The sequence below is a fragment of the Gobius niger genome (genome assembly GCF_951799975.1).
Source record: "Gobius niger genome assembly, chromosome: 10".
Taxonomy (NCBI): domain Eukaryota; kingdom Metazoa; phylum Chordata; class Actinopteri; order Gobiiformes; family Gobiidae; genus Gobius; species Gobius niger.
In genome coordinates this window covers 25952697-25973163 of record NC_136861.1, presented here as the reverse complement: position 1 = coordinate 25973163, position 20467 = coordinate 25952697, and the positions used below count along the sequence as shown (strand labels likewise).

Here is a 20467-nt window from a genome sequence, read left to right as displayed (position 1 = left end):
TAAAGGCCCGTGTTTTCACATAGAAAATGAACATACCATAATGGCTATGGTAGTGTCAATCTGATGGATGTCGGGTCGGGACTAACAAACGTTTGCCAACTTCAAAATGGGCATTTGACGATCACAAAAATCAACATCAGTCCATATTTTTATGGAAGCTGACTGAAGTAGAGATGTTGTTTTGGTTCAGTTTTTACCGCTGGCCCAAGTCACTGTGCGCCTCGTGCGCCTCTACTACAGCGCTTTCGGCTTCGCGAGCTCCGTCACTTCCGCTCCTGTCGGTCTTTGCGGGGCAGCAGCATGGCTGACACCGGGGTGCTGGAGCTTCTACGGCTGATAGAGAAGGCGGACAATGGCGTGGACAGCGTGGACGCCGCGTCCAGCCTCGGGGTGGACCACCAGGTTGTGGTCGGGGCCGTGAAGAGTCTACAGTCCCTGGGAGACGTGAGTTTATCGACCCGAGCAGCACCGGAAGTCCCAGTGGCAACTGTTCATTTACTGTGTCAGTCTCTGACTGATGCAACTTTAACCAGATCACATCAACTAGAGTAACGAGAAAGTCGTTTTGCTCCTTAAATTATGTTTAACATTGAAATAGAATCGCTCCCCAAAATATGCTGCATGTGACTTGGTGAGCTCCAGCCATAGACTGGAGCAAAGATAAACTCAATAGTAAAAGCCAGGGGACTAAACATCCACATGGCTAAAACGCTGTGCATTTTCAATGGTGTAAACGTGTGTAAATCATATAAACGCAAATTATAACTACCAAATATATTAAAAGTTGCCAACAGAAACATTCAATACCACTCTTGTAATGCGTATTTTGCTTTGAGAAAAATAAACTGTGACATGTTTCAGTAAAGTCACTTGATATTAAGTTAATCCATCAATCTTTCTTAAAGTGTTGTATAGGTCAAAGTGCTTCACAGGTTAAAATCACCCCAACTCCCCCAAATATATAGGACACCATCCCCTCGGCTCACTGACCTACACATTATAACAATGGACCAAAATAAAGGACGTATGGCTAAGTGCAGATAAACTGAATGAGGAAGCGCCAGAGGAGCTGTGTGCACCAGAGACACCCAACCTCCATCTACTCAGCCAGCCAATCACCACTCCCGAGAGAGGGCTCAGGCTCAGAGAGAGTCCTAAAAATAGGGGGAAAGGCAAAACTGCAAAAATAAGCATCAAATAAATATATTAAACTAAAGAATAAATTATTACCAAAACAAATAAATCGCATTTAAACAAATAAACATTATTTATAAGCCTAATTAGAAAGGTAAGTCTTGCCTGCTCTTGAAAAAAAAGTACATTCTCTGCGCCCCGTGCTCCTCCGATAGGCTGTTCCAGAGTTTAGAAATAGTTTATTTAAGCATTTTACATTCTTAATTTAAAATCACATCATTACATAGTAATGACACTCAAAAGGACTAGGCCGAAGCAAGAAAGATGAAGGTTTTATAAGGTAAACAGTTAAAAAAAAAGACAGTAAAAGAAAGACCCAAACCATTAAGACATTTAAAAAACAAGAACTTCAAACTCCTGAAACTCACGAGGAGCCAATGCAGTGACCGGTGTACTTCTGGTCTTTCGTCAGGACACGAGCTGCTGGAAGTTTTAAACGTGATATGGTCTTTTTGTGAAAACAGGGCATTACGGTGATTAAAGCATGGATCAGTGTCTCCGTGTTGGCCCGATAGAGAAAGTGGCAATATTTCTCAGGTGATAAATATCCTATTTTAGTGATTATTTTAATTTATTTTTTATTTTTGGGTGTGTGGAATAAAAATAAGCTCAATACAACTGTGTATCATCAGCATCACTGTTAAAGTTCACTCCATGTCTCCTGATGAAATCACTAAGAGGGAGCTACAGGTTAAAAAGCACTGGGCCTAAAATCAAATTGATATGATATTGTATAATAATTATAGCATCACTTCAAGTTGGCAGCATTTCTTAAAATTGATGCAGTGCTTCTTCTTTTGTTCATATAAATAATGCTTAACTTATCTTTGTACCAATTTTTCTAAAATATTAATGCATCTAGTGCATTGCACTGCAATACAACAGTGGGAAGAAAAGGTAGGTGTTGGAATTTCTCACATTTTTTCCTAAATTGGTCATAAAATGTGGTCTGATCTTCATCAAAATCATAACAATGAATAAACAGTGTGTGCCTGAACTAGTACCACCCACACATTTACATTTCATCATATTTTTATTGGCCATAACATGTAAACATTCACAGGAGAGTGTGCAATAAGTAAGTACACCGCCGGAATCTCACTGAACTGCAGCAGTTTTGTCAAGAGGAATGGTCCAAGATTGATCCTGATCGTTTTGAGCGTCTAATCTGCAACTACAAAAAAAGCAGTTATTGCTGCAAAAAAAGGATCAGCCAGATATTTAAAGGGGGAGTATTATGCAAAATGGACTTTTTCAAGCTTTACATCATGTTATTAAGTAATTCCCTCATTAAAAACATGCCTGAAGTGTTGCCTTAGCACATTCACGTATTTTCGAGTAATCTGTAGAAACTCTGATGGCGGCCATTTTAGGGATAAAACGCCTGATTCCTTCAGGAAACGCCCTCGACCTCCAGGATACGCCTCCGACCTTTCGTCACCAGCCGAGTAACCAACCACTGCCCCTCAGCAGAACCCCCTCCCTGCAGTGTCTAGCCCTAAGATGTAAACAGAGTCATCATGGAGGATTAGCTTCATGTGTTGTGAACCGGAGTTACAGCAGCTCTGAAACTTTTACAAAGACACACATCAGTGTTTCTGTTACCGAAACACCCAGGATTAAAACCGGTGACAAGAACACTTATTTCAGTGTCTGGTTCTGCGCTGGGCCTTGATGATGCACAGAGCCTCCGGAGAAAGCTAATGCTAAGCTAAACCTCGAGTCATCACGTGAAAACGAGAAATATGCACACATAAAGTCAATAAAACCACCACACACATGAAGAACCGTTTAACAATGATCACACACGGAGCCTGGCTTGTTGATTTGGAAGTTTATTGCTCACATTTCATCTACAAGGGGTCATAGCCGAGTGGTTTTCTCCCGGAGCTAACAAGCTAGCCGCGACAAGCTAACGGGAAAATTCACTGAATACAAGCAGCATATTATGCATTGAAAACGTCACTAAACAGGCAACTGCTTGAAGCAGCCTTTATGACGATCACACACGGAGCCTGGCTTGTTGATTTCGTAGTTTATTGCTCACATTTCATCTACAGTGAGTCGTAGCCGAGTGGTTTTCTCCCGGAGCTAACAAGCTAGCCGCGATAAGCTAACGGGAAAATTCACTGAATACAAGCAGCATTTTATGCATTGAAAACGTCACTAAACAGGCAACTGCTTGAAGCAGCCTTTATGATGATCACACACGGAGCCTGGCTTGTTGATTTCGTAGTTTATTGCTCACATTTCATCTACAGTGAGTCGTAGCCGAGTGTTTTCTCCCGGAGCTAAGGCACTATTAGCCGCGACAAGCTAACAACCTTCACCTTCACAACATTCATTGAAAACAGGCAGCATATTATGCACAAATAACATCAATAAAGCAGCAACTACTCGAAGAAGCCTTTACGATGATCACACAATGAGCCTGGCTTTACACATTTGTGGTTTATTGCAGACTTTTCATCAACAATGAGCTGTAGTCGATTATAACAAGCTAACGGGGTAACCTCGAAAAACCATTGTCCACCTGCACAGATAATGTCCGTCTTTTGAATCGTATGGGCTCCTGCAGATCCTGGTGTCGTCCATGGGGGTATAGTTAGAGATCCATAGGGCATGGCAGATGCAAAGAGATAGCCTCCAAACAGCAGTTATTTTTCAGGCAAAAGCCCCTTCCAAGCGTCCGGTGTGGAAGGTTCGTCTCCAAATAATATCCTGTGTGGCCATTGTTCACAAAGTGATAAACAGTAGCTCCTTTCCAACAATAAAAATTAAAATGCACCGATTGTAGTTTCAATACTGTTGAGACAAGCGGAGTGTTGTTGTGATGCCACAGACAGCGTGTGGAGGGGGCGTGTCGGAAAGGGTCAGAGGTTCTTAAAGAGATAGGGGCCTATTTCAAGTCATTTGCTACCGCCATTTTGAAAAAGCAATTTTATACAAGGCAGTTTTTCTAATTTACTGCATTTACAGACCAACAGAAGGTTTGGTCATCATTGTAGTGTGCTATAGACTGGTGCTATGTGGCTGAAAAAAGCATAATACCCCCTCTTTAATACAAGGGTTCACTTACTTATTCCATGCATGTTGTGAATGTGTTTTTTCTGCAAAATATCTTGATAAACTTGTGAATTATTTTTTCTATTGATGATAGCACGTTGTCGAGGCCCTGAGGAACAAAACAGCCCCACACCATGATTCTCCTGCACCGTACATCACAGTGGGGATAGGGTTTTGATGTTGGTGCTGTTGTTCCATTTTTCCTCCACACATGACGTTGTATGTTCAATTCAACAATCCACAGTATACTTTTCCAATAGTGCTGTGGAGCATCCAACAGCTCTTTCGCGAACCAAAGCTGAATAGTTCAGTGTTTATTCCACGCTGTCCTGTGAATGCTTACATGTCATGGCCAATAAAAATGTGATAAAATGTAATTGTTTGGGTGGTATTAGTTTAAGCAGATGTAACAGACCCAGGTTTTGGGCCTGTTGAGCAGATTATATTTGTTCCTGGAAAACAGGAAAATTAATGAGACAGGAGACGAGTGAAGTTTCTCAATGCCTCGCTTCTGCCATTTTGACGAAGGAGGGCCTATGACCTCTCAATACCGTCTCACGAAGTAATGCGCCACCTTCTGGCGTGGGTGTGTAACTACAACTAAAACAAAGTTATTACACAAAATCAGCGTCCTAAAACTAAACAAATAATAATGTGTATACACATTAGTGTGTCACACGCTCCCTGACAATTAAAAATGGCTCCTGACATTCAAAAATACCAAAGTTCACAAACTTTACCAAAAATGAAATATTCAACAAGGCATATGTGTAGGGTAACTGTATGGCATAACAGGGTAAGGCATATAAGGCGCAAACCCTGGACCATATGGGATGAAAGGTGTGTGTACCCATGGCGGATATTGCATATATGGTGTGGCTAGTGTGGATACCATAGCCAGTGGCTGTAGCGAAGGTTCACCTAGTGACTCATAGGTTAACATTTGTCTAGGTCTCCTTTCTCGGTTTGACCTTCTCAACTCAGTCTCTGGGTCAACTACTGGTATCTGAGGAGGCGGGGCAAGTCCTTGAGGAGTGAGCACTTCACCCCTTTCACTTTCTTCTTCAGAATGGGTAGGCGATGCCTGTACCACAGGAGTAGGAGGCATCTGTGGCACAGGATGATTGTCTCTGTCAGTCTGGTTATGTCGACTCTGCACATTAACCCTTGCATTGTCTCTAGCAGGCAACAGGAAGTGGTCACTTGTATCCCCAGGGACCTGGCTTGTCTGGGGTATGTCAGGTTGACTATAGTCAGTGTCCCTCCCCACTTGTCCAGTCTCTCTGGGGAACCTAAACCAGTACCCTCCTGTATTTTCATCAGAGTCTGAGTCACTTGAGTCACTTTTCTGTCTGTTTTGATCACTTAACCGAGCCCTTCTCAGTCTCTTGGGTGCTTGCTCAGGTCTGGGAGGTGGAACTTCAACTGGGAGATCATTAACCAGTAGTAAGAGATTACGGTGTAAAACCCTAGTCTTACTCCCGTCACTGTTCTCTGGGTAAACTGCATAAACTGGATTACCGCCTACTTGCTCTTTAACCAGATAGATGTTTTTTTCCCAGTAAGAACGTAGCTTCCCTGGTCCCCCACGTTCACTCAAGTTTCTTACGAGGACCCTATCTCCGGGCTGCAAAACTACACCCTTAAGCTTTCTGTCATAGTAGGACTTGCCTCTTGCACTGGACAACCTACTTTTCTCACTTGCTATCTTGTACGCTTCTGTCATCCTTTTTGCCCACTTGTCTGCATAGCTTTTGTGTGACACTGTCTGTTTCTCCCCAACTAAACCAAATAAGATGTCTACAGGAAGTCGCGGGTGGTGTCCAAACAGTAAAAAGTAGGGGGAATACCCTGTGGACTCATGACGCGTACAATTGTAAGCGTGAATTATGTGTGGCAAGTAATCTTTCCAGTGTTCTTTTTCTTTCTCCCCTAGCGTTCTTAGCATCTGCAAAAGTGTCCTATTGAACCTCTCAGCGGGATTACCTTGAGGATGATACGGCGACGTTCTCGAATGTCCCGTACCTGACTTCTCTCTCAAGGTCTTGAAAAGCTCATTTTCAAATTCGCGACCTTGATCGTGATGAAGTCGTGCTGGGTATCCGAAGCGTGGGATGAACTCTCCGTAGATCCGGTCAGCTGCAGTCTTTCCAGATTTGTTTTTGGTCGGATACGCCTGGGCAAACCTGGTGAAGTGGTCTACGACGACGAGGATGTACTCATATCCCCCTCTGCTGGGCTCCAGATGAAGGTAGTCGATGCAGACCAGGTCCAACGGCGAACTGGATGTGATGGCGCCCATAGGAGCACGTACATGGGTTGTCGGTTTCTTGTTGATTATGCATGGGCATTTTCTGGTAACATAGTCCTCTACGTCCTTTTTCATGTACGGCCAGTAAAACCTCTCCCTCACCAGCGCAAGTACTCTCTCTGTGCCAACATGTCCCATGTTGTCATGTAGATGTTTTAACACAGTCTCTTTGTATTTGGCCGGAAGGACAAGCTGTTTTCTGTCATTTGTTTGTCTGTACATGAGTCCATTTTCAAAATGCAGTTTGTTCCATTCCTGCAACATCTTTCTTGTCGTCTTACTCACTGTGTTTCTGATGTCATTTGTTAAGACAGTCGTTTTCTCTTTTAGTCTTATTATTTCACCCACAGTTTTGTCCTCTTTTTGTGCTTTCGCGAGCTCATCTTGGTTTATCGCAGGAACAAGGGACGGTGGTTCTTGAGTTGCATTTGCGGCAAGGGCTAGGGCAGCAACCCATGCAACATCACCTTCTTGGGCTGCTCTAGCACCATTCCATGTCGCTTGAATCACTTCAGGTGATAGTTCCTCAGTGCACTCGTTGACATACTTGTCGATATTGAGGGGCAGCCGTGAAAGTGTATCGGCGTCAACATTTGTCTTGCCGGGCCGGTACTTGATCTCAAAGCGAAAGTCTGACAGTTCCCCGACCCAGCGATGCCCCACAGCATTGAGCTTGGCGGTACTCATTACATAAGTTAACGGGTTGTTGTCAGTATAGATGGTGAAGTATGGTGCGTAATACAGGTAGTCTCTAAAACGCTCGCACACTGCCCATTTGAGTGCAAGAAATTCCAACTTGCCGCTGTGGAGACGATAATTCCTTTCGGCTGGTGACAGTGTCCTTGAGCCATACCCCAGCACCCTTAGCTTCCCGTCCTGGCGCTGATAAAGAACAGCACCAAGGCCTTGCTCTGAGGCGTCTGTATGGAGGCAGAATGGTGAGTTGAAATCCGGGTAGGCCAAAATAGGAGGGCTTGTGAGCTTGTCAATGAGCTGTTCTAGTACTTGCTGGTGTTCATTAGTCCACTCGACAGGGGCCCTGGATGACAACTGGGGACCTTTGTTCTTTTGCTGCCGGGACGGCTGGATTGACATGCCTGGTTTGACTTTCAACAGTTCATAAACAGGCTTTGCAATACGCGAAAAGTCCTGTATGTAGCTCCTATAATAACTCAAGAAGCCAAGTAGACGCCTTACATCGCCGACTGTCTGGGGTGTCTTTGCCTTTAGAGATTGCACCGCGTCCAAGTCTTTTGGGTCGATTCTCACACCCTCAGCAGATACAAGGCGGCCTACATACCTTACTTCACTGCGAAACAGTTCACATTTTTCAGGCCTCAGTTTAACACCATGTCGTTTTAGTGCTCTCAAAACTTGTCTAACACCTTCAACGTGCTCTTCGAATGTTGGAGCGTAGCACAAAATGTCGTCTAAATATGGGATACAGCAATTGTCTCTGAGTGAACTTAACATCTCCTCCATACTTCTTTGGAAGGCAGCAGGCGCGTTTGAAAGGCCGAAGGGTATCCGTACCCACTCGTAGAGCCCCCAGGGAGTGACGAAGGCTGTGAGGTGACGTGAGCCTTCAGCCATGAATCCCTGGTGGTACGCCTTGCCCTGATCGAGAATACTGAACCACGAGTGCCCCCCCAGAGTGTCGGTCAGGTCTTGGATCCGAGGGAGAGGGTGCTTATCTGGGACAGTCTTCTGATTCAGCAGACGGTAGTCTATACAAAGGCGTAACGAGCCGTCCTTTTTGCGGACGCAGACAACAGGAGCAGCATACGGTGATTTTGATTTAACAATCCACCCTTTTGCGAAGAGGTCTTGTATGTACTCTTTCACTTCAGAAAACAACGGCTTTGGGACAGAGGAGTAAGCTTTCTGTACAGGGATGTCATCTTTGAGGTTAAGTGACATTTGCAAGCTAGGAATGCAGCCAATATCATTAGCGTCCTTTGCAAAAGCTGCTGACTCCTCATACAGCATTTTCTCCACAGTCTCTTGTTGCCGTTTCTCAAGATGGCTTAGGTCTACGGGTGGCAGCCACAAGTTTTGTGTAGGGTCTGCCTCAGCCTGAGCAACAGTAACAGCCTCTGTTTTAGTGTCTATTTCAAAGGATGAATCCGTCTCTATCACTTTCTTAATTGCCTGTATGCTACCAATAGCAGTCTTTCTGGTCAAAACAATGTCATGTTTAGTGTGGTTTTCTAGTGGCACAGTCACGTAAGGCACTTTACCGGGCTGGATTTCGAGGAGTCCTTCCCCAAGTCCTAGCTGTGATAACTGGGCACAACTCTCTTCAGGCTCGAACAAAACTAAAGGTTCACTTGGGTCGAGCTGAGGTGGGACTTTACACTTTAGCCAAGTAGTACTGCCTGCAGGGAGTATAGTGTCTTTGTAACCCACTCTTAAGCGTCCCTGAGCTGTGTTCTCTTGGCGTGACTGGATGAAGTGTACTATGCCCTGTGCGTCGTCGACTGGAATAGACAGTGCACCCCCAAGTAGCTTAGCTAAGTTAGAAGCAGCCTGCTCTGGACTTCCTTGAATAAGCACTTCCACTACATTAAAGCCTATGAGCGGTGTGTCTAAGGGCACTGAGCTAACTAGAAATGGCACGTTCATAGAAAGCTCTGGATCTTCGTTGCCTGGTAAATTTACAGTTAATATTACCCACCCATCAAAAGGTAGACATTCACCATTAACTGCATAGATCTTTGGCACTTTCCCACAGTCCATTAACTCCATAAGCTCTAATATCGGGCGGACATTCACATCTGGCATGTACCTATTTCTCCAAGCCCTGTCTATCAAGCTAACCTGAGCCCCAGTATCTACAAGAGCAGTAACAGTTAAACCGTTAAGGAGACATTTGGTCGTCGCTTTCTTCCCTATTAGTCTCACTATGGGCTCTTTGTTACCTACTGTGGCGTTGGTTGTCTCATTTCTGTTATTTTTGAGTCTCTGTTTCTTGACTTTGGCTTGGTTCACTTTTGTCTTGTGTACTGATGCAGTCTCTGTATGTAAGTAGGACTCGGAGGCTGTCCCGGTTACTGCTTGTCCCTCCGCAGCAACCGGCTCTCGTTTCCCTGCTGCTTTGGACGCTTCAGGCAGCCAATCGCTCTATGACCTTCCTCGCCGCATGAGAAGCAGTGGTTGCAGCTTTTGGAGCCCTCCTGTACACACTTAGAACATGCATAAAGTCTCTCCGTTTTAGATGCAGATGGTCTAGTTGCACTGTGAAAACGCTCTTTTTGCACTTTCTCTGCCAGCGAATCTACTACTTTAGTGAGCGCATCAATCTTCTCTTCTAGCTGTTTTACTGTGTCAACTTTTGGTTTTTGGTCTACAGTCTCTTTCTTTGTCTGTTTTGCTTTTCCCTCGTCTGCTTGGGCGACATGGGCACTGGCTTGTTTTCCTCGTTGTGTTGAGCCTAGTCTACGATGTCGCTCAGATTCTTCACTGGTCACTTTCATTACATGTTTCAAGATTATTTCATCTGTAACTGACTGATCTGCAAGCAAAGGCTTAAGTTCTCTTCTAATGTCATTGTCCTTGTGTCCTATCCCCTGATAAACTGTATGCAGGAAGACACCTTGAACTGTTTCTGGTGTATACTTAATCTCAGATTCAGACCTTTTGGACTCGAAAAGGATTCTTTGTTTCAAGCCAATCACACGGTAGAGGAACTTTTGTGTTGTCTCATTGTCTTTCTGTTTTGCGCAGATCAATTCCTGGAACAACTCAGTGCTATTTCTCTCTCCCAGATGTGACTGTAAGAGTCCCTTTAATTCTGAAACTGTCATGTCATCTTTGTTAACTAACATATCCTTGAAATCTCCCGGTTTGATAATCTTCAGCACACCCCGAACAATCTCAGTCTCTGTGAAATTGTCCTTTATGCCTTCCTCTATCTGTCTGCACACACTGTTGTAACTGATATCAGATGAGTGATCCCCCACTTGGCCTCCCTGAACCTTAAACTCACGTCTTGGGAGGTAAGGCAGGTCTTTGAGGGAAACAACAGGGCTAGGAGGAGTTCTGCGATCATTGTGTGGTATTTGGAGTACTTGAGCTTGTTGCATTGTGGAAGTTTTCAAAAAATCTTGCAATGTCTTACTAACCCTCTCGTAGTCTGAAATCATTTTGCGAACTTCTTCTTGCGAAATGTTCGGGCTAGTGTTACTAATGTCCATAGGCGTTTTAACTGCATTGGACAGGCTTGTCTCTGAGGAAGGAGGTTGGGCATAGGCTAGTGTCGACATTTCCACATTCATTTCCCCAACATCTGTCGGCTTGTTGACGGAGGGTAGCAACTCATCTACTATGTCCTTTAGTGCCAACAACTCTCCCATCCCACTGTCCTCAGCTTCCAACATCGCTTCACTGTACATGAAGGAGTTGATGTACTCGAAGCTTCCTTCTGCGTCCCCACTTGACAGCATTGAAGGATCCTTGCTTGGTACTGGACCCACATTTGAAGCAACCTCGAAGAGTTGATCATGCGTCAAGGCAAGCAGGCTCTTCCTGATGTCCCACACCAGGCTCTTCCTCTCGCTGTCGGCCATGATGCTCTCTTGGTTGTTCTGCGATGGGTGATTCTCAGCTAGATCTCTTCCGGCGGTGGGTGGCAACTGCTCCGTTTTACATCATCTCTCCTTGGACAATCAGCTCCGCAGCAGGTTTTAAAGATGAGTGAGGATCAGCTCCATTGGCGATGTGGAACCAATCCCCGTACGGGCCACCAAGAATCTGTAACAGACCCAGGTTTTGGGCCTGTTGAGCAGATTATATTTGTTCCTGGAAAACAGGAAAATTAATGAGACAGGAGACGAGTGAAGTTTCTCAATGCCTCGCTTCTGCCATTTTTTATTAATACATTCACATGTATAATAAACTGTTTCACAACAACTGTATGCAAAAAAATATGCAATAAAACTGTCTTTCATGTACAGTACTTTTAAATTACTTTCAACACAATGACATTTTTACCTTTTTACTGTTCACAATATATGAATTACTGTTTTTACCTTTTAGCTATTTATCTGTCTTATTTATTCCTTTTTTTAACCAAAATAGTTTTAATATTCGCAGCTGGACTGCTTTTTAACATATTGTTAGCTTTGCTATCTTCTAGCTGAACTCCGTCTAGCACGGCTCATGAATTACATGGTAGGCATGTATGCCGGCAGGCTTAGCTTTAACTTCGAACTTTCAATATGCTTTTTCAACTAACATCTATCTGCCAACGGCATTACAACACATTACACATTGTCAGGATACCAACAGGAGCTTATTTGATCCAAATAGAGAGCTTTAAAATAAAATAAAATAAAATGTACGCACACAAAATGGCGCCGGCGGCATCGCCTTGACTTAGCTTTTTCACGTCTTTTCACATACGCAAAACTTAACAAAAATGCAGTGTTTACCGACTGATTTATAAAGTTACATTTAGCTATGTTTCTTATAATTAGTTTCCGACCCATTCAATGTGGTTTATACTGTTACTAACCTGGAAAACAGGAAAATTAATGAGACAGGAGACGAGTGAAGTTTCTCAATGCCTCGCTTCTGCCATTTTGACGAAGGAGGGCCTATGACCTCTCAATACCGTCTCACGAAGTAATGCGCCACCTTCTGGCGTGGGTGTGTAACTACAACTAAAACAAAGTTATTACACAAAATCAGCGTCCTAAAACTAAACAAATAATAATGTGTATACACATTAGTGTGTCACACAGACACTGTTTATTCATAAAATGTGGTCTGATCATCATCAAAGTAAGAATGACACATTTTGGCAGAAATGTGAGAAATTCCAAACGGTGTGCAGGACTCACTGTTTCTTCCCACTGGATTTCAACAAATAAATATTGATTTAAATTTGTTTTGGGTCTTATCTATTTGATTTAATATATAATTACATTTTTAGTAGCATGCTCAGTTCATCTTTTTCTTTTCTGTTTGTCCACAAGATGATTTCAGCAGAGCAGCGCTCGTCAAAGCACTGGGAGCTGACAGAGGAGGGCAGTGAGATTGCTAAACAAGGAAGCTATGAAGCCCGTGTGTTCATTTCTGTCCCAACGGAGGGACTGGCGCAGAGCGATCTCATGGTACACATTCACAAACAGGTAATCTAACGCTCTTGAAATGAATATCACTGAATCCAATTTTTTTTCAACATCTTTTAGAAACTGCCCTTTGGGAAGATCGGCTTCAGCAAAGCCATGTCCAACAAGTGGATCAAGGTGGACAAGGCGCACGAAGGCGGTCCCAGGGTTTACAGAGCAGTACGTATCATGTTGCAGTTTTGATTTGTGTTTTGTTTATGGTTCAGATTCCTAAACTGACTTTTCCCTGTTGTGTAGGTGGACTGTGTGGTGGACCAGGTCAGAGAAAGGTTGTTGCTATTACAAAAGGGCAGCGGTTCTCAACTGGACGACAAAGAAAAAAATGAGCTGAAAAAGCGGAAACTGCTCTCAGAAGTGTGAGTAGTTGTGCCTGAAGTAGCCTGAGGTTTTATTTTTGGAAAGCAAGTGTGGATATTAGTCATTAGATGGCAGTGTTACTTTTGATTTAACTTTATATTCTCGTTAGAGTGCTTTTTTTTTTTAACCAGGGCTCCTTAAAAGCTATTAAAAAAAAAGTCAATTCTGGAACAATTTTTGTATCTTTTTGTACATTTCATTATTGTTGATTTTGACAATTAATAATAATCTGTGTGCTTGTGTAGCTGCTATAAACCTGGTTGTTCTGACTATCCAAGTTGTATTTTGTGACATGTCTTTAGGACAGTGAAGTCTTACTGGATCAGTAAGGGAAACTCCTTTAGCACCACCATCACCAAACAGGAGACCGAGCTGACACCGGAGATGATCGCCTCGTGAGTTCTTCTTCCACTGTTCCTTCAATGGTTTGTCATAGAGATGGAAAAGAGCTCTAGAGTGGACTTGAGGAATTAATTTGCTGTCCAGTCTGCCCTCATCTGTTCAGGAATAACAGAACAGAGGGTCTCAGGCAGTGGACACAGAGGATCACTGCCCAAAACAGGGGGCCAGTCCACAGATCTGGGCTGTGTCCTAAAGGCAGGGCAGCACATTTACATTTACATTACATGTCGTCAAACTGTCCTCACTGAAACATTTCACTGAGGGATTTGGCCAAAAGCAAGCATGATTAGTCAAATTATAATTTAGTTTTGTTCAGTTATGTTGAGTTTGATATTACTTACATTTTTACAAAAAGTATATTTCTCTATGCACTATTCATCTATTTCTAAGTTTTCAGTTATCAAAATTTCACATTTCTACATTGTCATCATTCATTATCAGTAATAAGTGTTTTTGCACTTGAGTAGCGCAATATTTTATTAATACGCCAAAATTAGCCAATGGCTACTTTCCATCTGTAGTCCCTGGCAGAGCAAGAAAATACAAAGACCAGTGTACAACATTAAAGACAATAGATCATGTCATCACACGGATCATCCACACAATTAACCTTGAGACATATAACATAAGGATAATGGTCAGTGGTCACATGTCTGATTTTGGTTAAATGGCCTATTAGTATATTCTATTCTAGAGCCAATATAAAAGCTTAGTGTTTTGCTGTGGGTTAATTACTCTTGCCTACTCAATGCCTGTGCTGCTGTGTTGTAGAGGTAACTGGAAGGAGAAGAAATTTAAGCCATACAACTTTGAAGCCATGGGGGTCGCCCCCGACTGTGGCCACCTACATCCACTCATGAAGGTGCGAACGCAGTTCAGACAGATCTTTCTGGAAATGGGGTGAGTTTGAGTCTCAAAGATTTAATATTCTCAAAGAAAGACACTTGGCCCCTCAGCACTTACATGCATACGTGCAAAATATTGATCTATTGCTTTTTTAGTTTCACAGAGATGCCCACCAATAACTTCATCGAGAGCTCCTTCTGGAACTTTGACTCTCTGTTCCAGCCCCAGCAGCACCCGGCCCGAGACCAGCACGACACCTTCTTCCTGTCTGGTGAGCATTAATGTAGGACAGCTGTCCTCAAACCTTCCTCACCATGAACCCACATCAAATCTGGATAGAATGGGGACTTAATAGACTTAAATTTAGACTCAAAACTTGGTGTAATACCACCATAACCAAGTGCATAAAAATAAATGAAATCTTAAATTGCAGATGACCCCGAGTACCACTAGGACTGAGCATTGTAACTTTGAATCGCTCATGGCTACAATCTGTAGTTAAATAAATAAATAAGACGGTAAGAGTGGAGCCTTTTTGCTGCTATTCTTACTATAAACTACATGTGTCATTTCAGACCCAGCTCTTGCCCATGAGTTCCCACAGGACTATCTGGAGAGGGTGAAGAGGGTCCACTCCGAAGGAGGCTATGGTTCCCAGGGGTAAGATAACAAACTAATCCACAGTGAACAGTACTATTATTGACCATTTTCACATCATCATGGAGCATCCTGTGTGACTTTTGTAATTAATTGCTCTTGTCACCAAACTTGTCTCCTAACTGTGCTGTGTTTTAGGTACATGTACGACTGGAAGATTGAGGAGGCTCAGAAGAACATCCTCCGCACTCACACCACAGCTGTCAGCGCACGCATGCTGTATAAACTCGCACAGCAGGTGACTGTGAACACTGTATTTTATAGGATTCTTATAGGCAACAGAAAACAACTCGTAAAGCACAACTCATTTGTTTTACAGTTATTTCATTATTTATTATTTCACATCTGTCGTATGGCTCCATCTGACCGCATAACTGTGCATCAACATGGACAGCGTGTTGACTTCTGCTGTATTACTTGAATTTACCAAACAGCAATCATGTGTAGTTTGCCGACCACTCGCTCTGACGACATACTTTGAAAGCCTCTTTAAAAGAACAAGAGGGATTATGATAGAGACAGCCTCTTCTGACCCGACTGTGTATGAAGCAGTTTCTGCACATTATCTAGTACATCCACTCACTACTATCCGTTCAATTTTACACAAACACCACTCCCTCAGACATGAAGGGGATGTGTACGTACAAATCAAAGATATCCCTTACAGATACTGATTGCAAAGTCGATGTACATGTTTTGTTTTGGTTCCTAATTGTTTGGCCTCGTGCTTTGGGTTGCCAGATTTTACACGTGGAACCAGATGCCTATTAACTTAAAAGCATAAGCATTTGACATACCAGCTTGCCCATATTTTTGCAGCACCATTTTAAGACGGTTAAAGGGCATGTCCTACTTTCAACTCCATGCAAGGGCTGCACACAGTATTTTAACTTTATAAATGTCACACTTTCATATGATCGGCATAATTGGCATGTCCTTTTCAGTGAGACATTCTGTTGACTGTTATACGCAGAAATCAATAGGCGTTTTCATTAAGAACTCCGTCAAAATTAAACAAAGATGGAGGAGTTGTTTAGGTTTTCTTTTTAAATTCTTGCGTCTTCTTTTGATACAATTTGATATCATTTTGAATCTCGCCGTCTTGCACATCAGGAAAAGTTCACTCCAGTGAAGTACTTCTCCATCGACCGGGTGTTCAGGAACGAGACCCTGGACGCCACACATCTGGCAGAGTTCCACCAGATCGAAGGCGTGGTGGCGGACTACGGCCTCACACTTGGGGACCTCATGGGCATCCTGCACCAGTTCTTCACCAAACTGGGTGAGGATCTCCGATAGACCTACAGTACTTCTTGTGTGACAATTATTGGTGTTGCACAATGTATCACCAAATGATTGTTTATCATTGTCGCAAGCCACGATATATATTGCAAACTCACTCAGGTCTTTCATATGACATAGGTTTTTCAAAGAACTTGCTAACACAGCCTAAAACAAAGTCTCTTAACTCCCACCTTAACCAAGCGCATTTTCTCTAGTTCAGCTTTACCCAAATCTTAAAGCTTCTCAACTGCAGCTTAAAGCCTATAGGCCATTTGAATGCTAAGACCTACAAAACCTACATGACTTTTTTGTTGCGTTGTCACATTTTTGTCGCGTTTTTGTCTCTTTTTGTCTGGTTTTTGTCTTCCTTTTTTATCTTTCTTCAACGCTTTTTATCCCTGCTTTTTGAGGCTTTTTTGTCATGTTTTTGTCACTTTTTAGTCGTGTTATTGTTGCTTTTCTGGCATGTTTTTGTTGCTTCTTTGTTGCATGTCACTTTTTGACGCTCTTTTTTTGCTTTTTCATCCTTTTTTTTTAACCGTGTTTTTTGCTGCTTGTTTGTTGTGTTTTTGTCGCTCTTTTGTCAATTTTTTGTTGTATTTTCATCCTCGTTTGACGGTTTGTCCAATAAGCTTTTAGATTTGGGTAAAGCCAAACTGGAGAAAATGTGCTCGGTTCAGGTGGGGGTTAAGAGGGTTCGGTTTTAGTCATGATTTCCCACATTTTAGTTTGATTTTACCCTTGCTTGTTTGTTCTCTTCCATAGGAATTACTAAACTGCGCTTCAAACCAGCTTACAATCCTTACACAGAACCCAGCATGGAAGTGTTCAGCTATCATGAAGGTCAGACTCTCTTTTCAGCGATTCTTGACTTACCGAAGATGTCTATTCTACTCTATGTAATGCTGAATTACTGCTGTCGTAGGTCTGAAAAAGTGGGTGGAGGTGGGTAACTCCGGCGTCTTCAGACCGGAGATGCTGCTGCCCATGGGACTCCCAGAGGACGTGTCAGTGATCGCTTGGGGCCTGTCTCTAGAAAGGTGAACACTGTACTCTCAATATTACAGATAGCACAAACGTGAAAACTCATTGGACCTGCGTTTAGTTCCCTCCACGTGAGCTTATCGTCCACGGCAACGATGCCTTCAGGATAAATCCCTTTATTTTCTATCAAGGATTATGATTCCAATTTTGCGTTATTCGGAAATGACATTTTCATGGTATGTCTTAAGTTCAAATGTTCCAAATATAGAGCGACTAATTTGGGTTAAAAGAGCTAAGACTTTAGTACACACACACACACACACACTTGTCATGGCTAATAAGTACATGTCAAATCAACAGGGGAAAATCTCTATAATCCGTGCTGACTAATCCTCTTCACAGCCGAGCTTTCGTTTTGCGCGATGGCCTCTCGGAGCATTAGCCGACGCTGCTTTGCCTGAACTCCCTAAGAGCCGTAACACTCGCTCACCTGAGTTTTTTTTTCCTTTTCATCCTCCAGGCCCACGATGATTAAGTACGGCATCAACAACATCAGAGAGCTGGTGGGACACAAGGTCAACCTGCAGATGGTCTACGACGGCCCCATTTGCAGGCTAGACTCATGATTTTTGCCCTTTACAACCAATCCCGGGACGTCCAAAGCATTACAAGTGCTGCCTCGTTTAGCATATGAAATAAAGTCATTGTACAGCAAAAAACTAAACCATTGAATAAACCAACCTTTGTAAATTTATACTGTAATTAACCTGTTGTGTACTTAATCATGAAGAAACAAAAAGACACATCAATGCAACCTACACTACTGCTTTTGTGCCATTGGTATATCATATAGTCTACATTGCAACACATCTTTATTCTTTTTTCCCCTCTTATTACGCCAGGCAGGTCACCCGAAGTTCAGAGCCTTAGTCAATGCCGTCTCTTGGCAAGCCTTGGCTGGCTGTGCTCTCTGGCTGGCAACAACAAATCTAGCCTAAAATACCTATACGTTTTGCTGAGGATAGAAAGTTGACCGTTACTACTTCCCTCCTATCTAAGCACAAGACATACATCTGTCTCCACCCATTTGAGTTGTGGTGTTTGAAGAATGAATCAATGGGACACATTTTCCCTAAAGAGTCAAGTTTTAAAATAAGATAGAAATCAGAGCTAGTGTTTAAGGCTGGATATAACTTTACCCATATGCATAATATTTGCATCTAACGGGCTGTGTTGTGCAGTCCAAGAGGGAATCCCTTTGCCACCTGTGACAAAAGCGGCTGGATTATGGACGAGGAGAATTGCAGGAACTCTGTAAGTCTTTCTTGTAAGCCTAAGCTATGAGTCTTGAAATAACACTTGGCCTAAGTCAGGTAATGTTTGCATATTGTAGACACACTTCATATCACCGTAGAGCTGATAAGTCTTTGGCAAATCACTACAAGCAGAAAAAAAAGAATAAAGCAAATATAGATTACATTAAAAGCATTTATTTATTGATAAAAAAAACACAAAATCATATAAAACAAGTTGTTTCGAAAGAACGCGACCATATTTAGTTCAACCTTAGGCACAAAAATACAATTTGAATGACCTTCAGTAACCCTCTCTCACCTTCAGTGTCTCTAGAAAGGTGAACAGGGCTGAAGGGAAGTCGCACAGTCACAAAGTTGATGTGAGATGAAATGTTTTAGAGAATCAACAAGTCCAATTCTTGGCAAAGCAATCCTCCACACTAGGTCATACCTCCTTGGGTATGCTGCTGCTGACCTCACTCGGGCTCCCAGTCAGTGCCATGGAGCTGGTGGGGCTGTGTGTGTGAGGGAAGAAGTGTGGCATGTAGGGTATAGCAGCCAGCAGCAGCGGGCTGATCTGAGGGCTCTCCTCGGACCTGTGGGGCAGGGGCACCACCACTTCCTCCGGGTCCCACACATGGAAGGCATTGTGTGCAAACGGGTGGACGGGCGGGTGACTGGAGGGGTGCGGGTGAGGGCTCTCCTTTTCCTCATCCCCGTGAGGACCCAAGACGCACTCTGAGAGCAGAGAGGGCGAAGTGTAAAAGTGTCAGTGTGCATGCCAGGACAAACAATGGAATAGACAGAGACTGGGCCTGAATGAAGCCTGCGTGATTGGATTGGCAGGTTTTCAATTGTTCTAGGAATTCCCTGAGAAGCTTCCCTCGGTTCATCTGGCTGGGTCAAGTAGGCTATACATTACACTTTCTAGGAATTCTAATGCATTTTTATGTGTAGAAAATGTACATTAAAAGTATATTTGGGCAACCGTACTCCAGTGCTTCAGAAAATACTGAACTGAGCATATAACCCATGACATGCCTGCATTTTTTTTTTTTTTTTTTTTTTTACAATAAAACATGGCATATAAGAAACAAATAAAACAAACTTATACCTGCTATGTCGATGGCCAAATCCTTGATAAGATGTCCAACAATGGCATAGGCGACTCCGACCACCACGAGCGCCGCCATGAGCAGGTATAGGACACCCTTGGGCAGCGCGATGAGCTCCTTCGATGCGGGCTTGTACTGTTTGTACAGCGGCTCCTCAAGGAAGTACGAGTGCGCTCCTCCGGTCGAGTTTAAACCGGTGAAATTATACGCATTCATAATAGCTCTGTTAAAGGTTCATTCAGTAGATATCCTTCAAATGAGTGGCAGACTCCATTTAGCATTGCGCACAGAATAGTATTTGTTAAATTCCTCCACTGCAGAAAGTATTGTCAAGGAAAAAGTCCTCGAAAAGTGATGAAGAACAACGACAAAACAAACTGTCAGAACGATCTCTGGGAGCTTTTCCAGACTGCTCTTGAGGTTCTTCGCGTGTTGTGAACTATTGAAGTCTAGTCTCTGTCCGAGGTGCTGAAGCGCGCGTTAGGCCCCTCCCACACGACTACTTGATCGTCACCTCCGATTTATGACTGCCCATTATTATGGGCCCATCCATGTGACTGCCTGGCTGTTGCTCAACTAGACAGCCATCATGTCATCATAAAGCCATACTACCTTCTTGGAGTTACACAGTTTTAAAGAGTCATAATAACAATAATACATATTATTTGTATTGCACTTTACACATGAAAACACATTTCAAAGTGCTATAGTCGCTACAGATAAAAACACAAAACATCAACAGTAAAAAGTCCTTCAGTTCTTTTAGGAATACAATAAAAGCTTAGGCTTAGTATCACCAAATTTACAATTGTGTACAAAACA

At 43.0% G+C, this 20467-nt stretch overlaps 2 protein-coding genes across 2 annotated transcripts; one reads left to right on the top strand and one right to left on the bottom strand.

Annotated features, from left to right (window-relative positions):
* Positions 1 to 267: 267 nt before the first annotated feature.
* farsa (phenylalanyl-tRNA synthetase subunit alpha) lies at positions 268 to 18007 on the top strand. Its single transcript, XM_079563924.1, has 13 exons — positions 268 to 444; positions 12550 to 12687; positions 12766 to 12864; positions 12943 to 13061; positions 13365 to 13457; positions 14236 to 14364; positions 14466 to 14581; positions 14886 to 14970; positions 15106 to 15205; positions 16081 to 16249; positions 17017 to 17094; positions 17177 to 17291; positions 17756 to 18007. The coding sequence occupies exons 1-13, from the start codon at positions 301 to 303 to the stop codon at positions 17859 to 17861; spliced, it is 1491 nt and encodes a 496-aa protein (XP_079420050.1). The 5' UTR covers positions 268 to 300; the 3' UTR covers positions 17862 to 18007.
* An 874-nt stretch (positions 18008 to 18881) lies between these two features.
* On the bottom strand, positions 18882 to 20254 carry LOC306969493 (uncharacterized protein). Its single transcript, XM_079565122.1, has 2 exons — positions 19645 to 20254; positions 18882 to 19268 (listed from the first exon to the last, which is right to left on the bottom strand). The coding sequence occupies exons 1-2, from the start codon at positions 19859 to 19861 to the stop codon at positions 18976 to 18978; spliced, it is 510 nt and encodes a 169-aa protein (XP_079421248.1). The 5' UTR covers positions 19862 to 20254; the 3' UTR covers positions 18882 to 18975.
* Positions 20255 to 20467: the final 213 nt, after the last annotated feature.

What these genes read in the sequence shown, in the direction of transcription:
- farsa (XM_079563924.1), top strand. Translation starts at nt 301, where the DNA reads ATGGCTGACACCGGGGTGCTGGAGCTTCTACGGCTGATAGAGAAGGCG. An exon ending in ACACCGGAGATGATCGCCTC is followed by an intron (nt 13,458 to 14,235) that starts GTGAGTTCTTCT and finishes GCTGTGTTGTAG; the next exon opens with AGGTAACTGGAAGGAGAAGA. An exon ending in TGTATAAACTCGCACAGCAG is followed by an intron (nt 15,206 to 16,080) that starts GTGACTGTGAAC and finishes CTTGCACATCAG; the next exon opens with GAAAAGTTCACTCCAGTGAA.
- LOC306969493 (XM_079565122.1), bottom strand. Translation starts at nt 19,861, where the DNA reads ATGAATGCGTATAATTTCACCGGTTTAAACTCGACCGGAGGAGCGCAC. An exon ending in TTTGGCCATCGACATAGCAG is followed by an intron (nt 19,269 to 19,644) that starts GTATAAGTTTGT and finishes CTCTGCTCTCAG; the next exon opens with AGTGCGTCTTGGGTCCTCAC.